At 58.6% G+C, this 24,069-nt stretch overlaps 1 protein-coding gene across 1 annotated transcript in view; it reads right to left on the reverse strand.

The window, feature by feature from the left end:
- Nucleotides 1-1,234: 1,234 nt before the first annotated feature.
- Nucleotides 1,235-24,069, reverse strand: part of LOC116955534 (uncharacterized) — a 36,817-nt gene continuing 13,982 nt past the window's right edge. Inside the window, exon 2 of the mRNA XM_032976666.2 lies at nucleotides 1,235-11,392. Coding sequence (XP_032832557.1) covers nucleotides 9,545-11,392 — 1,848 coding nt within the window. The 3' untranslated portion in view covers nucleotides 1,235-9,544. The remainder of the gene's footprint in view (nucleotides 11,393-24,069) is intronic.

Raw genomic sequence — 24,069 nt, forward strand, 5'->3', positions numbered from 1 at the left:
CACTGTGTATGGAGTGGTGATGTGTTCACTGTGTATGTTGTGGTGATGTGTTCACTGTGTATGTTGTGGTGATGTGTTCACTGTGTATGGAGTGGTGATGTGTTCACTGTGTATGGAGTGGTGATGTGTTCACTGTGTTTGGAGTGGTGATGTGTTCACTGTGTATGTTGTGGTGATGTGTTCACTGTGTATGTTGTGGTGATGTGTTCACTGTGTATGGAGTGGTGATGTGTTCACTGTGTATGTTGTGGTGATGTGTTCACTGTGTATGTTGTGGTGATGTGTTCACTGTGTATGTTGTGGTGATGTGTTCACTGTGTATGTTGTGGTGATGTGTTCACTGTGTATGTTGTGGTGATGTGTTCACTGTGTATGTTGTGGTGATGTGTTCACTGTGTATGGAGTGGTGACGTGTTCACTGTGTATGGAGTGGTGATGTGTTCACTGTGTATGTTGTGGTGATGTGTTCACTGTGTATGGAGTGGTGATGTGTTCACTGTGTATGGAGTGGTGATGTGTTCACTGTGTATAGAGTGGTGATGTGTTCACTGTGTATGGAGTGGTGATGTGTTTACTGTGTATGGAGTGGTGATGTGTTCACTGTGTATGTTGTGGTGATGTGTTCACTGTGTATGGAGTGGTGATGTGTTCACTGTGTATGGAGTGGTGATGTGTTCACTGTGTATGTTGTGGTGATGTGTTCACTGTGTATAGAGTGGTGATGTGTTCACTGTGTATGGAGTGGTGATGTGTTCACTGTGTATGTATGTTGTGGTGGTGGTGCAGTTGTTAGTACACTTCGCTTCATGCCCGTCCACCCGAGTTCGATTCCCGCTCACGGCCAACATTCGTGACGAATATCTGAACCGGTCCTGGGCCTCCCCTACGTCGACTCAGCCTCAAATGAGTACCTGGTGCGGTGTGTAAGCAACGCCACCATGGAGACAAAGGCGGCCGGCCGGGGTGCTGTAGAGCGCTCCACACTTCAGCTGACGTCACGCGAACAGCGGTTTGGTGTTATTGTTGTTGTGAGTAGTTTGTAAGTTATCCTCCTTGCTCTGCATGGGGTTCCCTCCGGGTTCCAGCGTTACGGGCCGCACCCCCGAAGAGCCAGCAAGTGAGGCACTCGAGGGCCAAGGTCGTGTGGCACGAGGGAGGCTGGCAAACACTCTGGGGCCGATGAGAAGAGACGTCGTCATTGACCCTCGGCAACGACCACACGCTTGGGGCGGCGGCGGGGGGGGGACAGAAAACTGATTTTATTTATTCGTCTCAAATTAAAAAACGCAGGGGTCAAACAACGAGGACCGACTCCCCCACCCGACGTCACCGATCGCGCGGAATGGAGCGCGCCCCCCCCCCCGCCCCCAACTCCCGACGGGACTTGCACCGGGCCGAGATGGGAGCGACGCAAATGACCTTCCCGGCGGTCTGGGTGCTCGGTGAGAGGAGGCCCTTCATCCAGCGGTGGATCGAGCACGGCTCCACGGCGGCTCGTTCTGGAGCACCGAGGTGCAGGATGGCGGCAGCAGCAGCAGCAGCAGCGATCGATTTAGTAACCTCGAGGCGTCACGCCGGCATTGCCTCGAACTCTGGTCGCCGTGGAACTGCGGAGTGCCGATACGGGCCCAGAGCCCGTGCCCGGGGTTTTGGTCTGCAGTGGCACGTGTGGTGATGACCCTCTCGGGTTGAAGGCATAGGGGGTTAGGGTCCGGAGGGACAGGGCAATGGGCATGGGTTGCCACCTCTACGATACAAAAAGTCGGGACCCATGGTGGGCAGCAGGAGACGATCGTCTGACAATAGCGGGGGCCGGGGGGAGCACCGCTGGTAATGTGTTGCCTTGAGTGGCTCGCGGGTCTACAAGCCACAACAGTCTGTCAGAGGCTTACACGGGGGGCGTGGGGGGGGTCTTTGACGACGTTGTGTGATTGTGCAAAGTGAGTGAGGCGTGAGAGTGTAAGTACTGTTCCGGCAAGACTGATAGATTCCCCAGGACCACAGCTGCTTCACCCGACAGGAAGATAATCCCGGGAAAACCCGGACAGATGGAAACCCTCGCTGCGGCTATCGATGGGCCGTTGCTGCTCTTAGTCAGTCCGCCATGTAGCAGCACAGTCAGTTGCTGAGTTGGTGAGTGGCTGGGTGAGTGGATGAGAGAGTGGCTGAGTTAATTCGGGGTTGGGTGAGTGGACTGATTTTCTGCTGGCCACATGTTTTGTCGTCAAACCCTCCACTAACTGACACAGCTGAACAAATTATACTGTCACGTGGTGCACGTCCCGATTATCCAATTTCTGGCTGCAAGAATGGCTCTAACTCACCGGGTGTGTGAGTGGCTGATTGCGAATGGCTCTCTAACTCACCTGGTGAGTGACTGAGAATGGCTAACTCACCAGGTGAGTGGCTGAGTGAGAATGGCTCTCTAACTCACCTGGTGAGTGAGTGGCTGATTGAGAATGGCTAACTCACCTGGTGAGTGAGTGGCTGAGTGAGAATGTCTCTAACTCACCGGGTGAGTGAGTGGCTGAGTGACAATGTCTCTCTATCTCACCTGGTGAGTGGCTGAGTGAGAATGGCTCTTTAACTCACCGGGTGAGTGAGTGGCTGAGTGAGAATGGCTCTAACTCACCGGGTGAGTGAGTGGCTGAGTGACAATGTCTCTCTATCTCACCGGGTGAGTGGCTGAGTGAGCATGGCTCTTTAACTCACCAGGTGAGTAGAGCCGAAGCAACGGGAATAATCAGGCCACGTCGTTCACCATTCGGTGTAATTTAGCTCAGTCGTGCCGTTGGGTGGTGGAGGGTTTCACAACAATGAAAGCGTTAACACTTCCAATTGTACATCTCTTTAGAAAAACACCTTGATATGAACCAACCAACCTGTATAGTTCATGAATAAAATACTTCGTTAAAATATATTTATATATAGACTATAGACTGTAAATATATATAACACACGTGCTATCGCGACTATGCACTGCATCTAAAAGGCAGAGCGCCTACAAAACAGTTTATTGCCGTTAGGTAGTCGGCGTGTGGTCCACCGCGCCTGGCACTGGGACAGCCGCCCCGGGTTCCCGGCAGCTGCCACGCACAAGCACACACCCACACACACCCACACCCACACACAGACACCCACACACAGACACACCCACACACCCACACACCCACACACACATCCACACACACACCCACACACACCCACAACAACAACAATCGCCATTCGCCACTAAGTGGCGGTGACGTCACCATCACGCTTGTGCCAGGCCATGTGCACCTTGAGGCCACGTGAAGAGTCGAACGCCCGCTGGCAGGAGGAAACGGGGCAAACCCAGGTGCCACTGGTCGACTGACTGAGATGACTGGCTGATGCACCACCTGTGCCCCCTACTGTGCGAACCTGCTGTGCTTTAGCCATCCGGCGCTCCGCTCGTTGTTGTGAGCGTCGCTCCTCCGCCCTCCGTTGTTGTTGGAGGGCGACTGCCTCCAACTGCCCAGTAGCGTCCTTCACGACCCTCCTCCACAGAGGCCGATCTTGACACCGCTGGTACCAGTCATCGGCAAGTCCACTCAGCTCCATGTCCTCCTGCACCACGTCACTCCATCTCTTCTCTAGCCCGTGCCGCGCCCGTTTAGCCCCCTCGATCCGGCCGAACAAAAGCTGTTTTGGCATGCAGTGGCTGGGCATGCGGGCAACATGACCCAACCAACGCAGCCTTGCCTGCCGGAGGAGCTCACCGATAGGACCATGCCCAGATCTTTCAAGGATTTGTGAGCTCCTCACACAATCCAGCCTGGTTAAACCCAGGATGGATCGTAGGCAGGCCAGCCTAAATGTTTCTAATCGGCGAAGATGTTCCATTAGGGGGGTCCACGTTTTGCAAGCGTAGAGAAGGGAGGGAATGACCGTGGCCGAGAAGACCTGAAGCTTAGTGCGGAGCGACAGACCAGGTAGCTTCCACACAGCGTTACGCAACCGATGAAAAGATATTGCCGCTCGACTGATTCGGATTGAGACCTCTGCTGTTAAACTGGAGCCGGTCATAAGCACACTGCCCAGGTATGGGAAACTCTCCACTCTCTCCACAACTGCCCCATCACCGATTGGGAGTTGTGGGGGTGGAGTGTCCGATGGTACAAAATACCCAGGCAGGTGCTTAGTTTTGGTGGGGCTGACGGTAAGGCCCCATCTCTTAGTAGCACGCTCCAGTCTCAGCAGCAGCGTCTCCAACTCCTCCTCTGAATGAGCAGCTATTACCAAATCATCGGGATACATAACGTGGTTGAGCAATAGGGAGCCATCCCTTGACCGCACCCGGGCATCAATCAGCCTCCCATTATATCTGTACCAAATGGAGATTCCCCCGGTACAGCTATTGAAGGCTTCACGAACTACGTGGTCAAAATACATGTTAAATAATGTGGGAGCCAGAGGACATCCTTGTCGCACCCCAAGGTGTACAGGGAATGGCTCTGACTCCCGGCCAGGTAGTTTTACCCGGGCCCACTCACCATCATGAAGGTCCTTAATGATCGTGAGCAGAGGGTCAGGGACTCCAAAAGCACGAAGAACCCAGAGCCCAGGCCTATTGATGCTATCATAGGCCTTGACCAGGTCAATAAAGCAGAGATGTAGGTCTTGTTGGAATTCCCTACACCTCTGCTGTAGCAGATGGACAGAAAATATGGCATCTGTGCAAGACCGCCCTTTCCTGAAACCGCATTGGGGCTCCGCAAGCCTCTCCTCAGCGTGCCTGGCAAGGCGATGTTGAATAATCTTTGCCAGGACCTTTCCCGGCACACTGAGGAGTGAGATGCCCCTGTAGTTGTTACAGTCTGTGCGGTCCCCCTTCTTACAGAAGGGGACCACCAGGGCATCCTTCCAATCCTGCGGAACCCGTCCAGTGGTCCAGACTGTTATGATGTCATATAGTACAGTCTGTGCACAAGCGCCACCCTCCCTCAGCATTTCGCTTGGGAGATCATCTCTGCCCGGTGCCTTTCCTGGTCTCAGACTCTGGATCGCCTTCAGTACTTCCTCAACAGATGGCACCTCAGCCAGCCACTCACTGACTTCTTCCAATATTTGAGGCACTGCAGCCTCAGCAGGGTTATCCCCACTTTGTGCCACGATGTCTTCCTGGCTGAGGGATTTCCCCTCCCCCAGGACCTCACAGAAATGCTCAGCACATCTGCAAACCTGTTCCTGGGGGTCAGAGATTGGATCACCGTTTTTTATCCTAATGATGGTAATAGGTGTGGCGCTGCAGGTTACTTTTTTGATGGAGTTAAATAGAGATTTGTGATCACGGGCCACTGAGGCAGACTCCATCTCCTCAGCAACCCTCGACCACCACCCATCCTTGCAGCGCCTCACGGCTCTCCGAACCTCCGAGCGAAGGCTGCGGTAAGCCTCCTCATTCTCTGACATGGGATTCTGTAGCCGATGACAGTGGGCCCGTCGCTTTTTCTCAACTATCCTGAACACCTCCTCTGTCAGCCAGGGTCTCTGGGGAGGTCTGGACCGCGTACCCAAAGCAGCCATTGCAGCTGGATGGGTCACAATCCTAAACCTCGCCCATTTACCCTTGACATCAGGAGGAGTGGGGAACGATGCCAACCCCAGCCGCAAGCGATGATGAAATTCTCGTTTGCAACTTTCATCAGCTGAGACCAGGCCACTTTAGGTTGGAATGGGGTCCTGGGTGTACACCCACCACCGGAGTGGAAGAATGGCAGGCGCATCTTACAAATGACTAGTCAATGGTCAGAGGGCAGATCAGCTCCACGGTAGGTCCTGGTGTCAAAGACATGGGCTCGCATCCGCTGGTCCGTCACTATGTAGTCCAGCAGATGTTCTTGCTTGGACCCGGCATGCATCCATGATGTTGTGTGGATGCGCCGATGCCGGAACAGCGTTTTGGTAATTACAAGCCCATGGGCTGCACACACCCACACACACACACACCCACACACACCCCCACACACACCCACACATAACAACCGCCATTCGCCACTAAGTGGCGGTGACATCACCACGACGCTTGTGCCAGGCCATGTGCACCTTGAGGCAACGTGAAGTGTCGAACGCCTGCTGGCAGGAGGTCACGGGGCAGACCCAAGTGCCACGGGTCGACTGACTAAGATGACTGAGATGACTGGCTGATGCACTACCTGTGCCCCCTACTGTGCCAACCTGCTGTGCTTTAGCCACCCGGCGCTCCGCTCGTTGTTGTGAGCATCGCTCCTTCGCCCTCCGTTGTTGTTGGAGGGCGACTGCCTCCAACTGCCCAGTAGCGTCCTTCACGAGCCTCCTCCACAGAGGCCGATCTTGACACCGCTGGTACCAGTCATCGGCAAGTCCACTCAGCTCCACGTCCTCCTGTACCACATCACTCCATCTCTTCTCTAGCCCGTGCCGCGCCCGTTTAGCCCCCTCGATCCGGCCGAACAAAAGCTGTTTCAACATGCGGTGGCTGGGCATGCGGGCTACATGACCCAGCCCACACACACCTACACACACACCTACACACACACCCACACACATACCTACACCCACACACACCCACACACACACACACCCCCACACACACTCCCACACACCCCCACGTGTTTCAGCGCCTGTGGGGGACTCGAGAGGTGTCGCCAACTCCGTGATGCGGGAGGAGGTTGCTGGTCACTGAGTGTCACTCCCAATGCCGGGCCGAGCTGGCACGGCGCTCCAACGGTCCGGCTGAGCCGAACCGGAACTAAACCGTGATGATAACACGCCGTTGGCCTCACAAAGCACGTCCAAATCTGGTTTGGGGCCAAGCAGGGCCAGGGGCGGGATTACTGACACGGTCGTTGCGCGTGACGTCTCAGTCGGTACGTGGCGAGGACATGGCGTTGCTGCGTCGCCCACAGCGTCACCAACGTCACTGTGCCACCAGCAGTGTCGCCCACAGTGTCGCCCACCGCGCTCTAGAGCGCCCCCCCCCCGCCACCACCCGCCCCCCATCTAAGAGGGCATTTGCCAGGGAAACCCCTTTGAGGCGCTTAATACGATCGGACACGGCCTCGGCCTGGAAACGGTGAGTGGACGACCGTGACTGTAACCCAGTGGGTCTGGAGGTAGGGTTGGTAGATTCGGCCGGAGATGATCGTGAACGGTGGGAGCGCACGGAAATGCAGTACAGCAGCAAGGTTTTCCGTGCCGTTGACCTATCTGTGCAGTTTGCGTGCTGTCCCCTTCGCTCCTGGAAAGGGGGGGAGGGGATTGGTGGGAGGAGATTGGTGGGAGGGGGTTGGTGGGAGGTCGTCTCTAGGTGCTCCAGGTTCCGTTCCGCGCGCCGTCCACCCCGTGGGTCCCGGCGGGGCACGCGGCTGTTCCTTCATCGCCCCCCCCCCTCCACCCCTTAGAAGGCAGCTGTCCCGCCCACCGTGACCGCAGCTGCCCCCGTCACGCTGCGGCTCGACTCGTGCCACGCGGCCCCCTCCTCCTTCGCGGCGCTTTGCTCCGCGCTGACATTCACGCGGCGCTTTGAAGCGTCGGAGTTTATTTGAGTTTAAAGGAACGTGGAGGGTTCACATCCAGCGTGTCGTCGTCGTCCCTCCCACCCACTCTTTCGCCCCCCCTCCCTCCCACTTCGCCCCCCGTGGGCCACACCCTGCTGCCCCCCGCGTCCTCCCCCCAGCAGTCCCCGGCCTCCCAGCTGCACCGTCTCCTGAAAAGAGGAAGAAGCAGAGGTCGCAATCAGCATCATGCACAGAGTGGCACGGAGAGAGGAGCACGGAGAGATTGGCACAGAGAGAGTGGCACAGAGAGAGTGGTACGGAGGAACTGGCACGGAGAGAATGGCACGGAGAGAGTGGTACAGAGAGAGTGGCACGAAAAAAGTGGCACGGAGAGAGTGGAACAGAGAGAGTGGCACGGAGAGATTGGCACAGAGGGAGTGGCACGGAGAGAGTGATACAGAGAGAGAGTGGTACAGAGAGAGTGGCACGGAGTGAGTGGTACGGAGAGAGTGGCACGGAGAGATTGGCACAGAGAGAGTGGCACAGAGAGAGTGGTACAGAGAGAGTGGTACAGAGAGAGTGGCACAGATCGAGTGGTACAGAGAGAGTGGTACAGAGAGAGTGGTACAGAGAGAGTGGCACAGAGAGAGTGGTACAGAGAGAGTGGCATCGTCCGTCCACCCCCGTCCTTCGCTCGGCCCAGACTGAACAATGGGCCCTCTGTTTGCCACTGCGACCTCTGCCCTCAATGGGGCTGCCTTTAGCGGTCATTACAGAGGGGCCCGCTGCATTGGCACGCGTTTCACAACGCTCCGGTCCTAGCGCTGGAGTCGAGGAATGCATTACATGCCGGGCCTCAACGGGATCAGATCAGCTACACCCCGAGTGAAAAGCCTTCGGGGAAAACCCAAGAAACTGAGGCGGAATCCCCGAGATACTGAGAGGGATCCCCTATAAACTGAGAGGGAAACCCCAATGAACTAAGATGGAAACCTAAGAAAACGAGACAGAAACCGAAGAAACCGATAGGGAAACCCAAGAAACTGAGATTCCAACCGAAGAAACAGATAGGCAAATCCAAGAAACTGAGAAATGCAAGAAACTGAGAGGGAAACCCAAACAACTCCAGCAACTGAGGCACAGGAACATTGAACCATCACGCAGCGGGAAAGGGAGAGTCCACTTGCCGAGAGGGGGTTAAGCGGTTTACTGAAGGAGTTTGTGTCACGTCCACCGCTAAGCGAACACCCCGGCCCGTAGCAGATTACGCAACGACGCCTCGGAGAGTTGTGATTGGCTCCCCGCTGTTTTCGCGTCGAAAGGCTGTGAGCTAAGACTGACAACTCGGTTGGTGACCCCTCCGCACGCGGCATGACCCGAGCTACTGGCAGCAGCAGCAGCTGCCGGTGGTGCATCAGCAGCGCTGCAGTGGTAAACAGGGCCGAAGTAAATTGCTTACAACAGGTAAACAACTCACTACAACAGGTAAACAACTCACTACAACAGGTAAACAACGACAACAAACAACGTGGGAATGCCACTCAAATGGAGTGGGTGGTGGGGGGTTGAAACCGCGGCACGGCTGGCGACCGGCGCGAGACGCCCGTTGGGAACAGCGCCAGGGTGGCGACGTGGCACCAACAGCAGCGCCTTCGCAGAAACCTCGTCGCCAAGGTTCGCGATACCTCGACGGCCCCGCCTGCGGTTAACACCGCGGGCGTATTGACGGGAGCATGCTCCCACGCGCCACCCGCTTCGCTCACGGGAGGACGCTAAAGGTCCCGCGAGGCCGTTCGCCGAGCCTCAGGCCGTCGTGTGCCGTCCAGCAGACCCAGGGAAGCCAGACGTTTATGGGGAAGGGCCCTCTCTATCCTAGGTATGGCTCCTAGTTGAACGCGCAACTCCGATCGGACACCACGCAACCGCTGCGAATGCACGACTGCTCCCAAGGTACGGCCAGGCACCCCCCCACCGCAACTCACCACGTCTCATCGGCTCCGCTGCTCCCCTCCTGGTCGCCCACCCCCCATCCCCTCCCTCCCCCTTCACCCGGGTACCCATCTGTGGGCCCCGCCGGCCACCCCGCGGCTCGCGCTGGCCGCGGCCTGCACGTACGTGTCCAGATCGACGTCCAGGAGGCCGCCGCCCTCCGTGAGCTCGTGCCGGATCATCGAGTCGAGGTCGCACTCGAGGCCTCCGCCGAACATGTCCGGGTCCAGGTCGCTGGGCAGCCTGGGCTGGGCCCCGCCGCAAGGCTGCTCCCCCAGCTGCGGCAGGAGGCCCGCGGAGAGGCCCCGGTCGGCCGGGCCGCACGGCAAGCGGCCGCGCTGGGGCGGCCGCGTGGCGGGGCCTTGCGGGCCTGTGGCCTCCGGGAACGCGGAAGGGAAGGCGGGCCGGTAGCGGATGGTGTGCGTCGGGTTGGAGAAATCGACGCCGCCGCCACCGCCGCCCGGCAGCTGGAACGGTGGCTTGCCGAACACAGGGCCCCGTGTGAGCGCCGTCATATGGTGGTGCTGCTGTTGGTGGTGCCGGTGGTGGTCGTGCGGGCCGTGGTACGGAGGCAGCGCCAGCTGCTTGCAACTGTGGTGGTCCTGCCTGGCGCAGGCCGGGCTGTAGCCGGGTCCCGGGCACGGGCGGGTCGCGCTCAGGGCCTGCAAGCGCCGGCCGTCGAGAGCGCCGGCGTCCGCAGGCGGGGACTGCGTGAACAGCGCGTGGTGCTGCTGCTGCTGCTGCTGTTGCAGAGAACCGGGGCCGCCACCGCCGCACCACGAGGGGTCTGCGGGGAGGAAGGCGGCGCTGTCGAAGCCGAAGGTGTAGCTGGCGCTGCGCTGCATCAGGCCAAAGGAGTGAGCGGAGAGCGCCGCGTCGGGCTGCGCCGTCATAACGTGAGGCCGCGCCGGCGGCGCCGGCGGCGGCTGCGAGCCCGGCGGCGAGGGCGCGTACACGCAGCCGTGTGGAGCCGGCGCGGACATCGCGATCTGCGCGAGCGGCCCCGCGGTCGGCGCGGGGCCGAGGCGGTGGTGCGCGGCGAGGAACCGCGCCGGCCCCGCGTGGAGCTGCCGCTGCGCGTAGCCCGGCTGCGGCGACGCCATTGCGCCGGCCGGCGTCGCGGCCGCGGCCTGCCGGCGCTGCTGCTGCTGCTGCTGCCGGTGCTGCATCATCGCGTCCAGCGACGCCGCCGCGAGGTCGCGCGTCGGCGGCGCCACGCGCGCGTCCGCGAGGAGGCGCGGCGAGCCGCCGCCGTCGGTCGAGGCGCCGGCGCCGTGGTCGGAGGGCGGCAGATCCACGCTGAGGCTCTCGAGCAGCTCGTCCATGAGCTCCTCGCTCAGCTCGTCGTCGAAGCGCCGCTGCAGGCGCTCGTGCAAGCTCATCGAGTCGAGCGTCGGCACGAAGGAGGGGGGCCCCGCGCCCCCGGGCCCCCCCTCCTCGCGCAGCTCCTCCGGCTCCTGGCTCGCCGGGATGGGCGACAGGCGGCCCCCGCCGCCGCCGCCCAGCGAGCCGGCGCTGGCCGCGGAGCCGGCGCGCGACCGGAAGTCGGACCACGCGTCGAAGTCGTCGGGGCCCAGCGCGCCGGACGGGCCGCCCCCCCAGCCGCCGGGGCTGCGGGCGCCCGGCTCCCCCGGCGGCCCCGCGGACGGCCCCCCGCAATTCCCCGCGGCGGCGGCGGCGGCGGCGGCGGGGCCCCCCAGCGCCGCTTTCTTCTTGGCGACGGCGCGGGCGCGGCTGCGCGCCAGCTTGCTGCCGTTGGTCTCCATGGAGACGGCGCGGCGCCGAGGGGACTTGCCGCCCTTGCCGCCGTCGGGGTTGAGGACCCACCAAGAGCTTTTGCCGGTGCCCTCGTTCTGCACGCGGATGAACTTGCTGTGCAGAGATAGGTTGTGTCGGATCGAGTTCTGCGGAGGGGGAGAAGGGGCCGGGGAGACGCGTTAGTCCGCTTGACGTGCGGGGGACACTGGGAGACGCTTCGCCATAGAGTCGTGATCGAGAGCAGCGATTCACCGCAGCCTTGCACCCCTTTGGTTCTCCATCCTAAAACAAGGTATGTTAATAAATCCGTAGGAGAGAGTGGCACAGAGAGAGAGTGGTACAGAGAGAGTGGCACAGAGAGAGTGGTACAGAGAGAGTGGTACTGAGAGAGTGGTACTGAGAGAGTTGCACGGAGAGAGTGGTACAGAGAGAATGGTACGGAGAGAGTGGTACAGACAGAGAATGGTACAGAGAGAGAGTGGTACAGAGAGAGTGGTACTGAGAGAGTGGCACGGAGAGAGTGGTACAGAGAGAGTGGTACAGAGAGAATGGTACGGAGAGAGGGGTACAGAGAGAGTTGCACGGAGAGAGTGGTACAGAGAGAGAGTGGCACAGAGAGAGTGGCACAGAGAGAGTGGCACAGAGAGAGTGGTACAGACAGAGAATGGTACAGAGAGAGAGTGGTACACAGAGAGTGGTACTGAGAGAGTGGCACGGAGAGAGTGGTACAGAGAGAGTGGTACAGAGAGAATGGTACGGAGAGAGTGGAACAGAGAGAGTGGTACAGAGAGAGTGGTACGGAGAGAGTGGTACGGAGAGAGTGGTACTGAGAGAGTGGAACAGAGAGAGTGGTACAGAGAGAGTGGTACAGAGAGAGTGGCACAGAGAGAGTGGTACAGAGAGAGTGGTACAGAGAGAGTGGTACAGAGAGAGTGGCACAGAGAGAGTGGAACAGAGAGAGTGGTACAGAGAGAGTGGTACAGAGAGAGAGTGGTACAGAGAGAGAGTGGTACAGAGAGAGAGTGGCAGAGTGACACGGAGAGAGTGGTACAGAGAGAGTGGTACAGAGAGAGTGGTACAGAGAGAGAGTGGTACAGAGAGAGAGTGGTACAGAGAGAGTGGTACAGAGAGAGAGAGTGGTACAGAGAGAGAGTGGAACAGAGAGAGTGGTACAGAGAGAGAGTGGTACAGAGAGAGAGTGGTACAGAGAGAGAGTGGTACAGAGAGAGAGTGGTACAGAGAGAGTGGTACAGAGAGAGAGTGGTACAGAGAGAGAGTGGTACAGAGAGAGTGGTACAGAGAGAGAGTGGCAGAGTGACACGGAGAGAGTGGAACAGAGAGAGTGGTACAGAGAGAGAGTGGTACAGAGAGAGAGAGTGGTACAGAGAGAGAGAGTGGTACAGAGAGAGAGTGGGACGGAGAGAGTGGTACAGAGAGAGTGGTACAGAGAGAGAGAGTGGTACAGAGAGAGTGGTACAGAGAGAGAGTGGTACAGAGAGAGTGGTACAGAGAGAGAGTGGTACGGAGAGAGTGGCACGGAGAGAGTGGCAAGGAGGAACTGGCAGAGGCGTGCTCTCGACAGGGGCACGTGGTATGTGTGTGGGAGATCCGGCTGCTATGCTTGGCACAGGGTCACGTGTCAGTGGTACATGCGCACCAACCCACGTGGTACACACTGTACAATGTACACACCACCCACGTGGTAAATGCACTGTACCGTGTGCGTCACACACACGTGGTATACACACACCGTGCCATGTACACGCCACCTTCCCCGTCATCCACTGCTGGATGAAGACCTCCCCATCAGTGTCCGTCGCGAAACACCTCGGCAAACACCTCGGCAAACACCCGGGGCAGCCCCCGGGGCAGCCCCCGGGCAGCCCCCGGGCAGCCCCCGGGCAGCCCCCGGGCAGCCCCCGGGCAGCCCCCGGGCAGCCCCCGGGCAGCCCTGCCCTTCCGACACGATAAGTCTGTCTGGCTCAACCCCTGAGCCTCCCTCTTCGTCTGCCGCAGCCGCCTTTGTGTTTCCTGCTCCGCCCACGCCGCCACAACAAGCTGACTCCTCCGCCCTACGCCGCCAAAACACGGCGCGCCGAGAGGGAACACACCGGGGGGGGGGGGGCGGGGGGGGTGACACAGGGGTGACACGGGGGGGGGTAACACAGGGGGTGACACGGGGGGTGACACGGGGGTGACACGGGGGGTGACACAGGGGTGACACAGGGGGTGACACAGGGGGGTGACACGGGGGGGTGACACAGGGGTGACACAGGGGGTGACACGGGGGGGTGACACAGGGGTGACACAGGGGGTGATACAGGGGGTGACACAGGGGGGTGACACAGGGGGGGGGTGACACAAGGGGTAACACAGGGGGTGACACAGGGGGGTGACACGGGGGGTGACACAGGGGGGTGAGACGGGTGGGGGGGTGACACGGGGGGTGACACAGGGGGTGACACAGGGGGGTGACACGGGGGGGGGGTGACACAGGGGGTAACACAGGGGGTGAAACAGGGGGGTGACACAGGGGGGGGGGTGACACAGGGGGGTAACACAGGGGGTGACACAGGGGGTGACACAGGGGTAACACGGGGGGTGACACGGGGGGTGACACGGGGGGTGACACGGGGGGGTACCACACGGGGCTCCCTAGAGGACACCACGGTGTGAACCCAGGGGACCCAGGGGTACCACTGGGGTACCGTCAGGGACGTCACGAGGGGATGACGCAGGGTCAAGGATGACGCAGGGTCAAGGATGACGCAGGGTCAAGGGGACTTCGCTCTGCGTCCTCCTCTTGAGGTCAAGGACGGGGGCAGGGGGGGGGACGGTGACGTCACAGGGGTGCGAGATCGGCTCAATGCGGATGATTCGGGCCGGGTTGCCATGGGGACGGGGTATTTATAGGGGTATTTATGGCCTTAATTGGGGGTCACGAGGGCGAGGCACGTGCGGCGGGCTCCTAGGTCGACTCGGCCTCAAATGAGCAGCGCCCGGAAGAGCGGTAAGAAGACAAAGGCGGACAGGCGCGGTGCCTGCGAACAGCACTTGCCCCCGACAGCTTGTGAAGAAGGTTCCACACGGGGAGCCGTCAGTGTGTTCACGTGTCGGTGTGTTCACGTGTCGTTGTGTTCACGTGTCGTTGTGTGATGCACGTGTCGGTGTGTTCACGTGTCGGTGTGTTCACGTGTCGTTGTGTTCACGTGTCGTTGTGTGATGCACGTGTCGGTGTGTTCACGTGTCGGTGTGTTCACGTGTCGGTGTGTTCACGTGTCGGTGTGTTCACGTGTCGTTGTGTTCACGTGTCGGTGTGTTCACGTGTCGGTGTGTTCACGTGTCGGTGTGTGCACGTGTCGTTGTGTTCACGTGTCGTTGTGTGATGCACGTGTCGGTGTGTTCACGTGTCAGTGTGTTCACGTGTCGTTGTGTGCACGTGTCGCTGTGTTCACATGTCGGTGTGTTCACGTGTCGGTGTGTTCACGTGTCGGTGTGTGCACGTGTCGGTGTGTTCACGTGTCGGTGTGTTCACGTGTCGGCGTGTTGCACGCTGTGGCGTTGTGTTCACTGTGTTGGGAGCGGTGGGACAGTGGTTCGTGCACTTCGCTACTGCACCTGGCAACCCGAGTGCGATTGCCGTGAACGGACACACATTTGTGACAAATATCAGAGCCGGTCCTTCAGTCCCTGCTGCGGTGTATAAACATCAGCGCGTGGGAGACAAAGGCGGCCGGGCGCATCTTTGCCCAACAGCCTGTTCAAGGCTGCACGGGGTATCTTTGTCTGTGTGATTACGTAATGTTTGCCGTGTATGGCACGTGCACGTGTAGTAGTGGAGCTGTGTACACGTGCGTGTGTATTGAATGTTGCGGTGTGTTGTGTACGTCCAGCCACCACCGCATGACCAGGCAGCTTCTGTTTGGCCGGATCGAGGGGGCTAAACGAGCACGGCACGGGCTAGAGAGGAGATGGAGCTGATGTGGTTCAGGAGGCACGGGCTAGAGAGGAGATGGAGCTGATGTGGTACAGGAGGGACGGGCTGGAGAGGAGATGGAGTGATGTGGTACAGGAGGCACGGGCTAGAGAGGAGATGGAGTGATGTGGTACAGGAGGCACGGGCTAGAGAGGAGATGGAGTAACGTGGTACAGGAGGCACGTGGCTAGAGAAGAGATTGAGCTGATGTGGTACAGGAGGCACGGGCTAGAGAAGAGATGGAGTGATGTGGTACAGGAGGCACGGGCTAGAGAGGAGATGGAGTGATGTGGTACAGGACGCACGGGCTAGAGAGGAGATGGAGTGACGTGGTACAGGAGGCACGTGGCTAGAGAAGAGATGGAGTGACGTGGTACAGGAGGCACGGGCTAGAGAGGAGATGGAGTGACGTGGTACAGGAGGCACGGGCTAGAGAAGAGATGGAGTGACGTGGTACAGGAGGCACGTGGCTAGAGAAGAGATGGAGTGATGTGGTACAGGAGGCACGGGCTAGAGAAGAGATGGAGTGATGTGGTACAGGAGGCACGGGCTAGAGAGGAGATGGCGTGATGTGGTACAGGAGGCACGGGCTAGAGAGGAGATGGAGTGATGTGGTACAGGAGGCACGGGCTAGAGAAGAGATGGAGTGATGTGGTACAGGAGGCACGGGATAGAGAGGAGATGGAGTGATGTGGTACAGGAGGACGTGGAGCTGAGTGGACTTGCCGATGACCGGCACCAGCGGTGTCAAGATCGGCGGCCTCTACAGAAGAGGCTCGTGAAGGACGCCCCTGGGCAGTCTGAGGCAGCCACCCTCCAACAACAACGAGGAGCGTTGCTCACGGGTGGTGCTTCTCAGTCAACCCATAGCACCTGGGTCTGGCCCCTGACTTGTCAGAAACGGTTCAAGTGATAGCCTCAGCGTGCACCTAGTCTGGCACAAGCGCCGTGGGGGCGTCATCGGCAGTTGGTGGCGAATGGCGGCTGCTGTTGTTGTTGTGAGTGACAACGCACGTGAAGTGATGTACATGTGGCGTGGACACGCGTGTTGACAAGCAACGCGCGCGTGCCAGAGTCACGAGTCGCCTTGACTCATTCAGCCTGTGAGTCACCCCCCACATACACCCACGAACACACCCCCACACACACCCACACGCACCCGTGTCCCCCACACGCACCCGTGTCCCCCACACAGACCCCCGTGTCCCCCACACACACCCACACAGACCCCCATGCCCCCCACACAGACCCACACACAGACCCCCGTGTCCCCCACACGCACCCGTGTCCCCCACACAGACCCCGTGTCCCCCACACAGACCCCCGTGTCTCCCACACAGACCCCCGTGTCCCCCACACAGACCCCCGTGTCCCCCACACAGACCCCCGTGTCCCCCACACAGACCCCCGTGTCTCATTAAACTCATTCAGGCGGGGGCTGGGTGGTGAGTTTGGGAAATGGGGGAGGTGGGGGCAGGGGTGCGACTCTCCCCTCCCGCTCAGATCCCGTGAGAGTGATAAACTCTCCCCGCGCTCTCCCCACGCTCTCCCCGCGCTCTCCCCGCGCTCTCTCGGCGTCCCAGCTTTGTTTATCGCGGCGTCCAGGCAGCCGGCTTCGCGTCACGGGGACCACGGAACCGACACGGACTCCGGAGAGCTCCTCCACACACAGAGACTCAGCCTCCCCGTGTCCTGTCCACTCAGCTACAGCTCCTCCACACACAGAGACTCAGCCTCCCCGTGTCCTGTCCACCCAGCTACAGCTCCTCCACACACAGAGACTCAGCCTCCCCGTGTCCTGCCCACTCGGCTACAGCTCCTCCACACACAGAGACTCAGCCTCCCCGTGTCCTGTCCACTCAGCTACAGCTCCTCCACACACAGAGACTCAGCCTCCCCGTGTCCTGTCCACTCAGCTACAGCTCCTCCACACACAGATAATCAGCCTCCCCGTGTCCTGTCCACTCAGCTACAGCCGATGTTGATACAGAGCAACAGCTACAATTTCACGTGCAGGTGGTTAAGCCAAAATAACCGCGTCAAGAGCAGCGGAGTGTATCACTTTGATGCCTCCATATTTGTGGATCGGGGTATTGCGTCGTTATACATTGCCCGGTCTATTCTGGATGTCCACAGTCACACGAGTGATCATAGTTGAGTCATCTGCGGAGTTTGGGTCTAACCACTCGTCCCACCACCACGTGTCCCACCTATGGAGAACTCCACCCACCATGTGCTCCACCCAAATAGCTTCACCCACCACGTGTTCCACCTATGTAGAACTCCACGCACCACGTGCCCCACCCACTTAAAGCTCCACGCACCACGTGCACTACCCACTGAGAGCTCCAAGCACCACGTGCACTACCCACTGAGAGCTCCACTCCACCACGCTCCACCCACTTAAATCTCCATGCACCACGTGCCCCACTCACAAAAAGCTCCACGCACCACGTGCACTACCCACTGAGAGCGCCACGCACCACGCGCCCACCCACTGAGAGCTCCACTCCACCACGCTCTGCAGGAGGGTGACTGCGCTGTGTTTATCGGCACCGAGTGAACAAAGGGACCAGGAAGGGGACCCCCCCGCAGCCCCCCAACCCCCCCCCCCTGCCAGACGCCGGCCGCGCTCCGCCGCCAGGAAACGCTGCTGGCTGCTCAGCTATGCGGAGGAAGCCTGCGCGTTGAGATGGCGGTACAGCAAGTAGGTCCGTGAACACGTAATCTGCGTGGGTTTATTTATATATTAAGACTTGTCGAGCAAAAGCTGAAAACGTAAAGCGGCCAGCAACGAGCAGCATTGTAAGAAATGTGATAAGAACTCGCTCACTCACAAACTCGCCCACCCACCCACTCACTGGCACATTGACTAACCCACTCACCCATTTACGCACCAAGCCACGTACACACCCATTCAACTCACCCACTCACATTTTCACTCACCCACTCACTAACCCACTCACTAATCAGTCCACTTACACTCCCGCTCATTTAACGCACTCACCCTCTCACCGCACTGCAGGTCACCTCAATTCTCTTCCCTCGCACTACTCCCCCCTGGAATTTCCCTCCTTCCATCATCACCACCACCATCGTCAACACCATGATCTTTTTCCACGACAATAACCTCGCTCAAGTCAAGAAACATCTCACGTTTTATACACTACACCTTCAATAGCGCCATTTGTTGTTGGCCATATGGCGTGTTCTGCCCTGTGTGCGGCAACGGTGTTTAAAATACAATTGCGTCATCGCAAAAACCCGGTCGCCGGTGAAAAATGAAGACACCACAATTCAGTTTCTGGAGAAGCCTTCCAGAATGAAACGTCGGACACCACGCCGAATAACACGCGGTCGCGGCACTGAAAACACGCAGCGCACGCGCGCACAGCAGGGAGCCAGACTAAAATATCCCTCGAGTGTTCCCGGTGGCCGGATAAAGAGCGGAAGGGGATCGATTGGAATTGATGTCGAGGCCCGGCCAAGAGGCCGGGCCTCTCGGAGCCATGGGCATGGATGCGGAGAGTCGACAACAACAACGGAGCGGCGGTGACACGGGACAGCACGCCGGTCTCACGAGCATGAGCAGGACTCTGCAAGCCCTTCCCGGGCACACACACGTGGATACATTATTCGTCATCGTCGTCAGCCATGGTCGATCCGCTGCTGGATGGACGCCTCTAATGGACAATCTGCGCTGCATTGAAATATTCAGAGTGGCCTGCCTACGATCTATCCTGGGTTTAACAGGGGTCATGAACAGGGGTCATGAACAGTGGTCATGAGCCAGGGGTCATGAGCCAGGGGTCATGAACCAGAGGTCGCGAATAGCAGTCGCTGTCCGACTGACGAGGGTCAACTGGATGGGGTCTCCATTATCTTCGAGCTGAGTTCAACAGGAAAAACAAAACCACGGATGGTGGATTACGCAACCAGGGCCAGGGGTTAGAGGTCAGTACAGGGGATGAGGAGAGATGAAACAAGCGTAACCCCTGACCCCAAACAGGGTTCAACCTCGCCACCTCCCTCCCCCCCCATATCAGTAGCGATGTCCAGGGCCCCCAAGGTCCCCTTTGTATCCCCTTTGTATACCCTCGTGCCCCCCGCTTTCCACAGGGAGACGGAATCAGACCAGTGGGGGTCAAAGTCCACGCGTGGCAGCAACATGACCAGGGGGTGGCTGCTGGGGCGACAAGGGCAGAGGGGGAGAGGAGTGAGAGATGGGAGTGGTGAGGGAGGAAACAGGAGGGGGCCAGGCGGGGAGGGGTGGGGGGGTGGAATCACCCCCCCCCCACCTCTCCTCCCGCTCCACTCCGGAGGGAAAGGGGACCCCGAGAAAGAGGAGCCAGAGGGTGGAGACCCCAGAAGAGCGGCTGCCTGAGCCGTGAACACTGCCGCGCCCTTCCCGAGGCGGGGACCCCAGGACTGGGGGGGGGCAGGGGGGGGGGACCTCCCCGACCATTCTATCCCGATTGGCGGTGGGGTGTCGACACAAACAAAAACAAAGACGAAGGTCCCCTGTATAAGCTGCAACAGACTGTTGGGGCAAGAGCTGTTCGTGAGCACCTATGAAAGTCAGCAAGGTACACGGCGGTGGGGCGATGGGGCAGCATCACGCTCCGTCTGATGCCTTTGTCTCCTTGGTCGCTGAGGCGACCAAGGAGAAGCCCAGAACCGGTTCTGATAATCATCACTGGTGTTAGCCGTGAACGGGAATGGAACTCCAGCTGCCGTTCGCCACTAAGTGGCGGTGAGGTGACCACGGCGCTTGTGCCAGACCAGGTGCACTTTGAGGCCACGTGAGGTGTCGAAGGTCGCTGACAACAGATCCCGGAACAGACCCAGCAGGTACCATGGGTTGACTGAGATGACTGGCAGATGCACCACCTGTGCCCCCCTACTCTGACAACTTGCGTTTTATCCGTCCAGCGCTCCGCTTGTTATGAGCGTCGCTCCTCTGCCCTCCGCGGTTGTAGGAGGGTGACTGCCTCCAACTGCTAGAACCAGTCTTCGGAATGTCCACTCAGCTCCACATCCTCCTGTACCACATCAGTCCATCTCTTCTCCAGCCCATACTAGCCCCGTCTATCCGGCCAAACAGAAGCTGCTTGGGTATGCAGTGGCTGGGCATGCGGGCTACATGGCCCAGCCAACGTAGTCTTACTCTCCAGAGGAACTCACTGATGGGAATATGTCCAGATCTTTCAAGGATCTGAGCTCCTCGCACAATCCAGCCTCAAACCGAGGATAGATCGTAAGCAAGCCAGCCTGAATGTTTCAAACTGGCGCAGATGTTCCATTCGAGTGGTCCACGTTTTGCAAATAATGAGAAGGGAGGGCATGACTGTGGCCAAGAAGACCCGGAGCTTCGTGTGACAGACCAGGTAGCTTCCATACAGTGCTATGCAGCTGACAAAAAGGCAATACCAATAGACTGATTCGGAGTGAGACCTCTTCACTCTCCACAATTATCACACCACTCATGGGGAATTGAGGGGGTGGCGAGTTGGATGATATAAAATGCCGAGGCAAGTACTTAGTTTTTGGTGGGTATAATGGTAAAGCCTCACCCCTTATTGGCATGCTCCAGGTTCAGCAGCAGAACCTCCAACTCCTCAGAGTGAGCAGCAACCACCTAGATCAGTGTAGACCAATCACAGGGTTAACCAATCACAGTGTAGATCAATCACAGGGTTGACCAATCACAGTGTAGATCAATCACAGGGTTGCTCAGTCGGGAGCCATCCCTTTATCGCACCTGGGCACCAATCAGCCTCCCATCTTTATCAGATCGAAATTCTACTGGTACAGCCATTGGAAGGCTTCTGGAACTACATGGTCGAAGATTATGTTAAATAATATTACAACAACAACAACCGCCATTCGCCACTAAGTGGCGGTGACGTCACCACGACGCTTGTGCCAGGCTATGTGCACCCTGAGGCCACGTGAAGTGTCGAACGCCCGCTGGCAGGTGGTCACGGGGCAGACCCAGGTGCCACGGGTCGACTGATAATTACACACACCTGCTCACATACACTCACCTCCACAATGACAAAGATCCCTCAAAGCCTTTAACAGACTGTTAGGACAAGTGCTGTTAGCGAGCGTCTATGAAGGCCGGAACGGTACACGAGGGGGTGGGTGGCCAACACCACGCCCGCCCGCCTTTGTCTCCCCAGTGGCGATGTTCATATTGCACCAGGTACTCATTTAAGGCTGAGTCGACCTAGGGGAGGCCCATGATCGGTTCAGATGATCGTCACTGGTGTTGGTCGCTGGGTTCTGCACTACCACTCCGACACACACACACACACACCTCCACAAACACACCTCACATCGAACACCCTCCCACACACCCCCTGCTTTACCCCCATCCCCCCCACCGAGGTCTCTGGGCGACACCACGTGGGACCGCATCTCACCGAGGCTCGATTCGCACGTGGAGCGCGTGTTTATTTCCGTGAGTGGGCGTGCGATGGGGAGCGGTCGTGTAAGCGCTCACGGCCAACACCAGTGACGATTATCTGAACCGGTCCAGGGCCTCCCCTAGGTCGACTCAGCCTCAAATTAGTACCTGGTGCGATGTGTGTTAACATCGCCACTGGGGAGACAAAGGCGGCCGGGCGTGGGGCTGGCCACCCACCCCCTCGTGTGCCGTGCCGGCCTTCATAGGTGCTCGCTAACAGCACTTGCCCCAACAGTCTGGTCAGGATATACGGGGGATCTTCGCGTGTGTGCATGTGTACGTGTGTGTGGGTACGCGCGTGTGTGTACGCGTGTGTCTGTACGCGCGTGTGTGTACGCGTGTGTACGCGTGTACGCGTGTGTGAATGTGTACGTGTGTACGCGTGTGTGTGTATGTGGGAGGGGGGAGGGTGGTCAAGTTGCTGTTTGTGACTTGCCACGTGTATGACGGCCGGCCACAGCACACCGTGTCTTTGTGTTCGAGCGTCTGGGGAGCGGTAGAGTCGTTAGCACTGGGGAGACAAAGGCGGCCGGGCGTGGTGCTGGCCACCCACCCCCTCGTGTGCCGTCGCCGGCCTTCTTTAGGTGCTGCTGCTGCTGCTGCTCGCTAACAGCACTTGCCCCTACAGTCTGTGGAGGCTACACGGGGGGTCTTTGTTGTGTGGGCGTTTGTGCGAGTACACGGGGACCTTTGTTTTGACTGCGTGAGTGTGTGAGTGTGTGTGTGCGTATGTGTGTGAGTGTGTGTGTGAGTGTGTGTGTGCTGCGTGAGTGTGAGTTTCAGCGTGAGAGTGCGTGTGCTGCGTGTGAGTGTGTGTGCTGCGTGTGAGTGTGTGTGTGCTGGGTGTGTGTGCTGGGTGTGAGTGCTCTGTGTGTGCTGGGTGTGTGTTGGGTGTGAGTGTGTATATGTGCTGGGTGTGAGTGTGTGTGTGCTGTGTGTGCTGGGTGTGTGTGCTGGGTGTGAGTGTGTGTGTGCTGGGTGTGTGTGTGCTGGGTGTGAGTGTGTGTGTGAGTGTCTGTATGTGCTGAGTGTGAGTGCTCTGTGTGTGCTGGGTGTGTGTTGGGTGTGAGTGTGTATATGTGCTGGGTGTGAGTGTGTGTGTGCTGGGTGTGAGTGTGTATATGTGCTGTGTGTGCTGTGTGAGTGTGTATATGTGCTGGGTGTGTGTGTGCTGAGTGTGTGAGTGCTGTGTGAGTGTGCTGGGGGTGAGTGTGTGCTGTGTGTGAGTGAGTGCTGTGTGAGTGTGCTGGGTGTGTACTGTGTGTGATGTGGGTGAGTGCTGTGTGAGTGTGCTGGGTGTGAGTGTGTGCTGTGTGAGTGTGTGCTGTGTGTGAGTGTGTGCTGTGTGAGTGTGCTGGGTGTGTACTGTGTGTGATGTGGGTGAGTGCTGTGTGAGTGTGCTGGGTGTGAGTGTGTGCTGTGTGAGTGTGTGCTGTGTGTGAGTGTGTGCTGTGTGAGTGTGCTGGGTGTGTACTGTGTGTGATGTGGGTGAGTGCTGTGTGAGTGTTCTGGGTGTGAGTGTGTGCTGTGTGAGTGTGTGCTGTGTGTGAGTGTGTGCTGTGTGAGTGTGCTGGGTGTGTACTGTGTGTGATGTGGGTGAGTGCTGTGTGAGTGTGCTGGGTGTGAGTGTGTGCTGTGTGAGTGTGTGCTGTGTGTGAGTGTGTGCTGTGTGAGTGTGCTGGGTGTGTACTGTGTGTGATGTGGGTGAGTGCTGTGTGAGTGTGCTGGGTGTGAGTGTGTGCTGTGTGAGTGTGTGCTGTGTGTGAGTGTGTGCTGTGTGAGTGTGCTGGGTGTGTACTGTGTGTGATGTGGGTGAGTGCTGTGTGAGTGTGCTGGGTGTGAGTGTGTGCTGTGTGAGTGTGTGCTGTGTGTGAGTGTGTGCTGTGTGAGTGTGCTGGGTGTGTACTGTGTGTGATGTGGGTGAGTGCTGTGTGAGTGTTCTGGGTGTGAGTGTGTGCTGTGTGAGTGTGTGCTGTGTGTGAGTGTGTGCTGTGTGAGTGTGCTGGGTGTGTACTGTGTGTGATGTGGGTGAGTGCTGTGTGAGTGTGCTGGGTGTGAGTGTGTGCTGTGTGAGTGTGTGCTGTGTGTGAGTGTGTGCTGTGTGAGTGTGCTGGGTGTGTACTGTGTGTGATGTGGGTGAGTGCTGTGTGAGTGTGCTGGGTGTGAGTGTGTGCTGTGTGTGTGTGCTGTGTATGAGGGTGCTGTGTATGTGCTGTGTGAGTGCTGTGTGCGTGCTGTGTGAGTGTGTGTGCATGTGCTGTGAGTGTGTGTGTGCTGGGTGTGCTGTGTGTGTGTGTGCTGTGTGTGTGTGTGCTGTGTGTGTGTGTGCTGTGTGTGTGTGTGCATGTGCTGTGTGTGAGTGTGCTTGAGTGCGA

Source organism: Petromyzon marinus, chromosome 60, assembly GCF_048934315.1.
Source record: "Petromyzon marinus isolate PM22_M1 ecotype Great Lakes invasive population chromosome 60, UKy_Petmar_22M1.pri1.0, whole genome shotgun sequence".
NCBI classification, from domain to species: domain Eukaryota; kingdom Metazoa; phylum Chordata; class Hyperoartia; order Petromyzontiformes; family Petromyzontidae; genus Petromyzon; species Petromyzon marinus.